The sequence below is a fragment of the Rhopalosiphum maidis genome, chromosome 1 (assembly GCF_003676215.2).
Source record: "Rhopalosiphum maidis isolate BTI-1 chromosome 1, ASM367621v3, whole genome shotgun sequence".
NCBI classification, from domain to species: Eukaryota; Metazoa; Arthropoda; class Insecta; order Hemiptera; family Aphididae; genus Rhopalosiphum; species Rhopalosiphum maidis.
In genome coordinates, this window is record NC_040877.1 from 29611787 (window position 1) to 29621766 (window position 9980).

The window sequence follows — 9980 nt, forward strand, 5'->3', positions numbered from 1 at the left end:
AATTAATATTGTATTTTTCTCATTTTAGTATAGTTAAATAATAATAGTAAAATTATTAGTTTTTAATACTAATACTAATATTCAATCAAATAAAACAATTATTTTTATCATAAAATTCTAGACTGATAAAATTCTGTTTCAATGTGTACACATAACTGAACTAGATTATCATAAGCTCTGACAGTTGCAGCAAAACGATTGTTTAATAGTGGTGTTGTTATAATGGAAAATAAATGACCAAATACTAAAGCATCTAATTCAGTTGGCCTGAAAAATATTTCATCAATAAAATAAATATTTCATACTTAAATAGTTAATAATATACTTTTCTCCAAAAAAATATTTCTTGTCTGCCAAAAAATTTGACAATGACTCGCATATTTTTTCCACCTCCTTAAATACTTCATCCAACGATTTTTTTTTCCAACCTAATACATCTAAATGTGATAACATTTCACGGCGTTTATAATATGTAGCCCAATGGTTCAATGGAAAAGGATAAACGGAACTGTATCTTGGCTTAGTGAGTTCTTTATAAGTAAGCTCGTGATTCCATGCTACATAAATCTAAATATAACTAAAATTATACAAATGTTTCAAAAATAATATGATGCAAACAAACCTCAGCATTTAAAAGAACATTATTTACTAGAGCCATATAAACTCTAAGATCCCACTTTTGTGCTTCATCTAAATGTGTAGATAGAGAATAGCCCTAAATACAAATGTATTAACATTTAATTTAATATAACATTTTATAGTAATATTTAATCTCACTTTAGATTGGGCAAAATTGATGATTGGTTCAAAGTCAGCAACTAAAAATTGGCCTGCTTTAATAAAAGGCACTTTACCTCGATGTGGTGACATATATTCGGCATTTTCTCTTGCTTCTACAATGAATTCCAATCCAGCCATTTTTAAAAATGTTTTAACCGATAAACATTTTGAGTTGTCAGGTAATAGAATTTGTTCTGTTTCATAGGGCTGGTATAATACTGTATTTTTTGGCCACTCACCTTCGCCTATGAAATAATGAGTTAAATACAAGATAAAAGTATAAAATAAAAAAATATTTACCACAAATTTGTGCTCTTAAACATTCTTTTGTTATTATACTTGATGACGTTTTGAAATCTGCCATTGTCAATTACTAATAAACATATATAAATATAATAAGCTTTGAGTGATAAATAACCAACAATTTGAGGTGCTTTTTTAAAAATACTTAACAATGATAATCATCAGCAATACATATTAAGTAAGTTTTTGTTTAATAAATTGTAATTAATTAGTAGGTAGAATCAGTGGCGGTTATAGGGGGGGGGAAGATAGGTGAATCACCTCTCCCCCTTGGAATTTGTTTTTTTTTAAATTTAGTATATCGCTAACCCAACAACACCTATCTATCTACAAATTTTCAAACTTTATGATTTGATAGAAAAATATTTTTCCGTTTTAACCACAGGTAATATTTTATATTTTAAGTATATACTATATATTATATAATAATACTAAGAGATGGGGGAAGGTTGGTTTTATTTTTGCCACCCCCCCCCCCCACTTGAACAGTAGGTACTAGGTATTATAATACACGACTACCTAATTTAATAATCAATATTAACAGGATTTTAGGGAGTGTTTTTGAAAATCAGTTATAGAAAAGTAGAACTTTTTTAAATACAAACATTAACATTAAAATTGAATAAGTAATTAATCATGCAAAAACCCAAGTATTTCGGGGGGTGTTTGAACACCCAAAACACTCCCCTAATATGTTTTAAAATGTTACTAATTTAGTCTTAAATTCATAGAAGATTAAAAATAAAAAATAATAACATTTTAAAGAAAATAAATACCTGTATAATAAACTAATTACTAATAATTAAAGATTAAACAACATTATGAAAATAATTTTTTACAAAAATAATTGTTGGCTAATATAAATAGTATAATTATAAACAAAATACCTTTATAATATAAAATAAACATTTAAAATATAGTTCATGAAGACTGCTATAAATAATATATAGAATATCATTATTTTATTTAGAAAAACTAACATAACTCATAAAAATGTCAGACTTAAGACAAAGTTGTAAAGGACATCTTAATAACTTAAGAACATGGAGGAATCATGTTAGAGTCAGACGTTTATGCAGAAACTTTGTATTGCCAAATAACAAACTACGAGAATTTATGAACCGAATTAGTTCCTGCATTGATGAAGGTCTCGATAAAGAAAAACATTCAAAAGCAACAATCAAATGTTGGCAAACATATGTCCAAGACATGCCTACTGGTAATGAAAGTGGAAAATACTTAGCTCTAGATTTGGGTGGTTCAAATTTTCGAGTACTCAATCTAGAATTAGGGGAAAATAAATACTTCAGAATGAATCAGAAGGTATATGAATGTTCTAAGGAGTTGATGAATGGATCAGGAACAAAATTGTTTGATTATATAGCTAATTGTTTGAACGATTTTGTGGACGCAGAAGGATTAAAGGACAATACCGTATTGCCTTTGGGTTTTACGTTTAGTTTCCCAATGTCACAATCAAGTATTAACAAAGGAGACCTTGTAAGATGGACAAAAGGCTATACATGTGAAGGCGTAGTTGGCCAAGATGTAGTAGAGCTGTTGACAAAGTCAATAAACAACATTCCAGACTTAAAAATAAACATTTGTGCAATTTTAAATGACACTGTGGGCACTTTGATGTCCTGTGCTTGGTTAAATCCGAAAACTAAAATAGGTTTGATTATTGGTACAGGCTGTAATTGTTGTTACTTAGAAAAAGTAAATTTGAATAAATACTAAAGTATTTATTTTTCTAACTAAGCACAGTGAAATTTGTATTTTTAGGTGAAAAATATCAAGCTGTATAATGGCGAGCAAACAAAAGATGAAATGATTATCAATCTTGAGTGGGGTGCATTTGGAGATAATAATGAACTTGAAGATTTTCATACTAAATATGATAAATCTGTTGATGAAATTTCTGAAAATCGTGGGCAACAAATTTTTGAAAAAATGATATCTGGACGCTACCTTGGAGAATTGTTAAGATTAGTATTATTAGAAATGATTGAAAATGAATTAATATTTGATGGCAAAAAACCATCAATGCTTAATGTTCCTCAATCATTAACTAGTGATGTAATATCCCTAATTGAGAATGACCCACCTGGAACTTATACAGCCACTAGAAAGTTCCTTCAAGGAATTGGTGTGGTCAATCCTACAGATGGTGACTGCATGAATGTTAGATATGCAGCAGAGTGCATTTCGAGAAGATCTGCGTATTTAGTTGCTGCTGGACTAACAGCCATATTGAATAAGATGAATGAAAAAGATGTAATAATTGGAGTGGATGGATCAGTGTACAGATATCATCCGTTTTATCATCAGTTGCTAGTGGACAAGATTAATGAATTAGTTAATAGTGGTATAAAGTTTGGTATTATGCTTTCTGAAGACGGTAGTGGAAGAGGTGCAGCTATCCTAGCATCTGCAGTTTGTCCACTATAATAATAAAGTTTATTACTTGATGTTATTATCTAAATAAAATTATAACAACACATTGATTTGTTATTTCTATTTAATAAAAAATAATAAATAATTAAACTCTAATTAAAAATTGTCTGATATTTGGCAGTAAATTTAGTAATTGGAGTATATGTTATACCAAGGTCTTATACCTATAAATGTTAATAAGTTACCTTGGAATAAAAGCTCATGGATCAGTGTTAAAATAAAAAAATACATCTTTACATACTTTTAATTTAAAAAAAAAATAATTAACAATTGCTAGTTAAACCAAGCATCCAATATCCTTATCCTATACCATTTATAGATTGTTAAATGTAAACATCGGTAAACATCAGATGTGTAATCTAATTTTAAATAAATTATTTTCATAATTTCGGATCAAAACAATAAATACACAGTAGAATCAAGGCCGAAGTTTATTAACAAAATTATAGATTTTGGAATTAAACAGTTATACTAATAATTATGACCTATAATTGTATCTACCTATTTATAATTATTAATGGTAATACTTACCCTCAAGAACAGTATTAGAATTTAAACGAATAACGTGAGGGGTATAAGCACTAGAAATTCCGTACGGAAAAATTTAATAAAATAATTTCATGACTAATTCAAGTTGTTGATTTTATTTTCAAATAACTTTTCAATTTGATTGCTATAATGATATTTGCTGATAATGTGTTATCTGATAGTGATACATATTATCACAGATACTGTGGTAACCTAACCAACTGTACCCATCCCTGCAAAGTTAGCGATTTCGGTAGGGCCCTGTAAAGATACAGTGCCTTAATTACGGTAGAGTACGAAGGAGAAGATAATGCAACAGTGCTGCTTGCTTGCACGAGACTTCGAGTAGTACCATATTTTAAAGCATATGTTGTCTACCCTGTTTCACGGTTCTGTAGCTTAATTTGCTAATCGAACTTTCTGGTAAGTGGTAATGAACATAATCCTTAAATTATAATCACACAAATAAAAAGTCATACGATCACGACGCGACTTGCCACTTCTTCCAGTCTCCATTGCCCGCGTGCCATTATTCTGTTTAATCACTTAATCCAGCTTTTGAGTATTAACTATTCACATTAATACTATATTTGTTTTCAATTTAACTAACCATGGCCGAAGCAATGAGACAAACTGTAGCGTCACTTTTGCAGGGAATCGAAAGGTATGTTAAGCCATTTTAGTGCATTGTTAAATCTGCAATTTTTCGATTTCGTCTAATAATTGCACATGCATTTAATTGTTCACTTTTAGATACAATCCCCAACATTTGTCTACCCTTGAACACTACGTTGAAGTACAGTCTCAAGAGAACACGTACGATCTAGAAGCGAACCTTGCAGTTCTCAAAATATATCAATTTCATCATGATTATAATTTGGATATCACTGTACAAATCATGTTGAAGGCGATCACCAACTTTCCTCATTCTGATTTCGTGTTGTGCAAATGTCTGTTGAATGAAAAGTTGGTAAGAAATATTCTGGATAGATTCATCCGTTGCTTTATTTTATTATATTGATATAGTTAGTAGAATGCTTTTTTGATTTTAAGTTTAAGCAATTTATTCAAATTTTATTAACTTTAATATTAATAAATAATAAATACTAAATAAAATACTCCAATCTATTCAGTTAAAGAAAGCATCGAGTGGTGGTTGAAAACTAGTGTTGTTAGCACATACAATCCCTGCAAGTAGTGATTGTTTTTGAAAATAAAACTCAAATAATTAAATTAGTGCGATTAAAATAAGTGTTTGCCTACCACTTAATGTATATTCAATCTGAATTGACTATAATTAGTATGATAGACTATTAATTTTTCTAACTTTTTATAGTACCAATAACTAAGTTATAACTTAAAGTATTTTTTTTTTAAATAATCACTTCTTTGTTAAAAATATGTAAATATAAAAAATATTTTTATATGCATAATTAAAAGTGTGTATATCATATAATTATGTTATTTAATATATTTTTGTTTATATCTATTGGCTATCCAATTTCTTTAAATATTTTACTGGATTTCTTAAATAATTTAGTGCCAAGAAGCTCCATTAAGTCAAGTATTGTTCTTGGCTGATCTATTGGAAAACTGCAACTTCAAGGAATTTTGGTATAATGTTCATGCTACGCCTGAATTGTATGCTAAAGTCAATGGGTTTTTAGATTCTGTGCGCAAGTTTGTGTGCCATGTGATTGGTATAACATTTCAATCTATTGAAAAACATTTTCTTATGGAATTACTGGGAGGAATTGATGGTATGTTATAATCAGTTATATTCAAATTTAATTAACTATAATAACTAATAATCATACTCTTCAACAGATGCTGCTTTAAAACATTGGATACTTAAATACAATTGGAAGGAACTGGATAATAAATACGTGTTTGTAGCTAATCAAGACGAAAATATCAAAACCAAAAATATTACAGAGAAAATTGACTATGAAAATATTTTGGGTGTTATGGCAAGTTGCCGTTAATTTATAAAAGTTGTAAATTCAAATGCATTTTTATACCAATACTTCATACATAAACATTATTAACAATAAATAATTTAATGAATTGGATTATATTATTTTCATTGGAATGATTTAAGTATAACTACTATTGACTTATATTCAATAACTAGTAAAATATCAGTATTAATTTAAAAATCAAGTTTATAACAACCTTGAATCTATTTTAAATTATACAGTAAGAATAAGTTAAATAACATATAAATTAATGTACTAAGTACACAATAATCTGAGCAATATCTATTTATCTTTAACTAGTTATTCCGTAAAATTAGAGAATTTTTTTGAGGTTTTAAAAATTCTTCAATTATTCCTTCAACCATTTCATTCAAAACACTTTTCAATTTGTTAACATTACTAAAAAAAAATTGAATTATATAAGCATAATTAATTAAATTGTAAAAAGATTAAGACTTACGAAGAATTTTCAGGATCACTGCATAATTCAGCATAATATTTTATTTTAGGCTCTGTTCCACTTGTTCGTAATGTAGCAATTAAACCGTTATCAAAATAAAATGTTATCATTTGAGACGATGTTGATACAGACAATACTGGTTTATGATCTATCGTACTGGAATCATATCCAATTGTCATGTCTCGAACCGATTTGATTGAATATCGTCCTCCAAGAATAGATTTTGGATACTGTTAAAATGAAATAAGAAATTAAAACCTTCAACACATTATGAGTGACAAATGATTATTTAATTACATTGTTTGGCTGATTATTATATTGTCTAATCGATTCAAATATTTTCTTTATCACCAAGCTATCGTTACATATAAAATATGAGTTTATAGATAAATGCCAACCATATCTAAGACAAAATAAAATAATTTTATTGACAAAATAAATATTAAATTTAAAATAAACTATTACTGTTTATATATAAATTCTAAAGCTGAAGATAATGTACTATTCTCTTTTTCTAAATATATAGCTAGTTCTGAAATTTTAACAGCAGCAGATATTCCATCTTTATCCAAAACCTCACTGCTGCACATATATCCAATAGACTCTTCGAAAGCATAAATTACGTCATATCCTTCAGCAGAAAGCTGATCAGCTCTATTACCCATCCACTTGAACCCAGTGAGTGTTTCCTAGGAGTTAAAAATTGTAACTTATTTAGAGCACTAACTAAGATAATCAAACAAAAGATATTAATCCCAGTTTGTGATATAAAGTAACAGAACTACTTACTTCAAATCTGATACCTTCAATTTTAGCCATAGATTTAAGTATTGCAGATGACACTGTGCTTGATAGTACAACCAATTTAGGATGTGTTTTACCGTGTATTTTTTTGTACGAATGTATTACCCACCACCCTAATAGAGCACCAAGTTCGTTTCCAGTGAATATTTTCCAACCCTCGCTACCTATCCTAAAAATACAATTTGCTTTATTATACATTTTAGCTAAGAATATCTTACAATAATTATATATTTGTAATACGGATGTTCAGCCACAGCCAATCTGTCGGCATCAGGATCATTAGCAAGTATAATACGACTACAATTGTTTTCAGCTGTTTCTATTGCCAATTTTAATGCACTTTGTCCTTCTTCTGGGTTCGGGAATGGAACAGTTGGAAATTCTGGGTTTGGATCTTTTTGTTGCTCAACAACTACCACTGGCTATAGTGTGATACAAATTAATAGCAACCACGTCAAATAATTGATAAAGATTTTATATTCATAACAAATGCATTGAATAAAATATTGTTTATCTCCATTTATACTCACGTTGAATTTTGCAATTTCAAATACATTTTTTATGTAAGGATAACCTACACCATGCATAGGTGTATACGTAAAAATTATATTTGTTTTCTTTTTATCCAAATTGGGAAACAACATTTTGTCAATAAAACAGTTGTAATGTTTCTGCAGATCGATTAATGGATTTATTAACAAATTATTATTATAAATGTCTTCAGTATTCCAAACATCTTCGGGCTCTAAATGTTCAGTTATACTTTTTTCAATATTTTTATCAACCGGAGATATGATCTGGAAATATATTTCAATATTTATTGAAGTGATTAAGACAACCAATGGAATCACTAATATTCCTCAAAACTTACTAACTTGAGCACCATTTTTCCAGAATACTTTATAACCATTATCTTCTTTTGGATTATGTGACGCAGTCACCATTACCCCACCACAACATTTGTATAACTTTATCCCAAAAGCTACAAATGGAGTTGGACAAACTTCATTTATAAGATATACTTTGACAGAATGTTTTAAGAAAACTTGTGATGTCAATTCTGCAAATCTAAAATGATTTTAAACAATTAATAAAATTCATATTATAAAAAAATGCAATTTTGTTCCACAACCTTCTACTATTATATCTTCCGTCATATCCAATAATAATACCAAATGTTTTTAATGAATCTCCAAAGACACTCAACATGTAATATAAAAGCCCTTGAGCTGATTGTACGACAACTAGATCATTCATCCGCTTAAAACCAGGACTCATTGCTGCTCTCAGGCCAGCTGTTCCAAATGACAGTCGACCATCAAACATATTTTTTATTTTATCCACATTTTTTTGTAAGAGTATTTCTGCTAATTCAGAGGCATATTGTTGTGACTGAAAATCACAGCTATGTAAGTACAAAAAGCGATTTGTTCTACACTAAAACTTATCTAACAATAAAGCTCATACTTGATTCCACGAAAGCCAATTTTTCACCAGTAATTCTAAATATTCTGGCAGGAATGTTGTATCCATTTGGTTAATTATCTATGTTAATTTTCAAGAAATAATTTAAATAATAATAATTTTAAACTATTGATTCTAAATTTCAACTTTCCAATGTTAAGTTTTTTTTTAATTCAGTGATTGTGTCATTAGTACTTTGTATAGATAAAGAATATGAAAAAGTTGTTTGTAATATTATTTATTAATTTATTATCTTTTTTTTACTCTTTGCAATATCTATGAACTATATAATAAACGTGTTAAATGTATTGTAGTTATATCTTATATAGCAGAGGAATAATTGCTATAATTATAAAATAAATGAAATTTTTAAAATACACTTGATCATAACTTTAATCATGACTTTAATAACCAGTCTACAGACAGTACAGACTACAATAGTTTTTTTTTTTATCAATGTTGATAACACAGAAATTCTGTCTATCGGTAACAAAACTATTTATTTTATTTTAATTGTTTCACAACATTGTATTAAATTTTAGCCTTGGTCATAATGAAATAAATTATTTAGTTATTTCGTCATAACCTTTGGGTTAAAAATGAATTTACACATAATATTTTAGATTTTGGTAAAAATTTGAACATCGTACCCACATGTGTTGTCATCGTTTTATACACATACGACATAATTAAATATTAGCAAATACTTTAAAGTATTTGATATTAGCACATTTTTGTTCACCAGTTTCAATAGTGTGCTGTTAGTTAGATATTACAGTGAATTGACCAACTATACAATTTAAAGGTAAAATTATTGCCTAGGGGCACGACGTAGCATTTTATTGATATTATTTTTAAATAAGTTATGTCAGTTATGATATTTTTGAAACTGTATATTTTATTTATTTAGTATGGAAATCTATGACTATCAATGATAGTATGTTACACGTCTCTTATAAAATCAATACCCTCAGATTCTTAAACTATATTACTTTTAAAATGAAGATTTTTTCATAAATTCATGAACGTTTTAGTAATTACGTATATATTACGTTTAAGTAATGTGTATTAATTATAAACTTTATTGAAATCACACTATTGTCAGTCTATACTCAAAATTTGGGTTTTAAATACATTGGATTCTTATTATGGCATTTACCTACAATATATAGATTAAACAAGCAAAGACAATTAACTTTTGGGAA

The 9980-nt window shown here is 28.1% G+C and overlaps 4 protein-coding genes across 4 annotated transcripts; 2 read left to right on the plus strand and 2 right to left on the minus strand.

Annotated features, from left to right (window-relative positions):
- Positions 1 to 30: 30 nt before the first annotated feature.
- On the minus strand, positions 31 to 4224 carry LOC113550012 (metaxin-2). The gene is made up of 6 exons (XM_026951592.1): positions 4072 to 4224; positions 1081 to 1153; positions 778 to 1025; positions 623 to 715; positions 326 to 567; positions 31 to 267 (listed from the first exon to the last, which is right to left on the minus strand). The coding sequence occupies exons 2-6, from the start codon at positions 1142 to 1144 to the stop codon at positions 108 to 110; spliced, it is 807 nt and encodes a 268-aa protein (XP_026807393.1). The 5' UTR covers positions 1145 to 1153; positions 4072 to 4224; the 3' UTR covers positions 31 to 107.
- On the plus strand, positions 2026 to 3659 carry LOC113550015 (hexokinase type 2-like). The gene is made up of 2 exons (XM_026951594.1): positions 2026 to 2802; positions 2869 to 3659. The coding sequence occupies exons 1-2, from the start codon at positions 2077 to 2079 to the stop codon at positions 3532 to 3534; spliced, it is 1392 nt and encodes a 463-aa protein (XP_026807395.1). The 5' UTR covers positions 2026 to 2076; the 3' UTR covers positions 3535 to 3659.
- A 293-nt stretch (positions 4225 to 4517) lies between the features above and the next one.
- LOC113550014 (eukaryotic translation initiation factor 3 subunit K) lies at positions 4518 to 6137 on the plus strand. Its single transcript, XM_026951593.1, has 4 exons — positions 4518 to 4732; positions 4822 to 5038; positions 5609 to 5828; positions 5896 to 6137. Exons 1-4 carry the CDS (start codon positions 4680 to 4682, stop codon positions 6051 to 6053), a joined length of 648 nt encoding a protein of 215 aa, XP_026807394.1. The 5' UTR covers positions 4518 to 4679; the 3' UTR covers positions 6054 to 6137.
- A 53-nt stretch (positions 6138 to 6190) lies between these two features.
- Positions 6191 to 9067, minus strand: LOC113550016 (phosphoglucomutase-2). Its single transcript, XM_026951595.1, has 10 exons — positions 8779 to 9067; positions 8444 to 8703; positions 8187 to 8379; positions 7842 to 8108; positions 7552 to 7733; positions 7297 to 7480; positions 6973 to 7196; positions 6805 to 6910; positions 6508 to 6737; positions 6191 to 6446 (listed from the first exon to the last, which is right to left on the minus strand). The coding sequence occupies exons 1-10, from the start codon at positions 8842 to 8844 to the stop codon at positions 6344 to 6346; spliced, it is 1815 nt and encodes a 604-aa protein (XP_026807396.1). The 5' UTR covers positions 8845 to 9067; the 3' UTR covers positions 6191 to 6343.
- Positions 9068 to 9980: the final 913 nt, after the last annotated feature.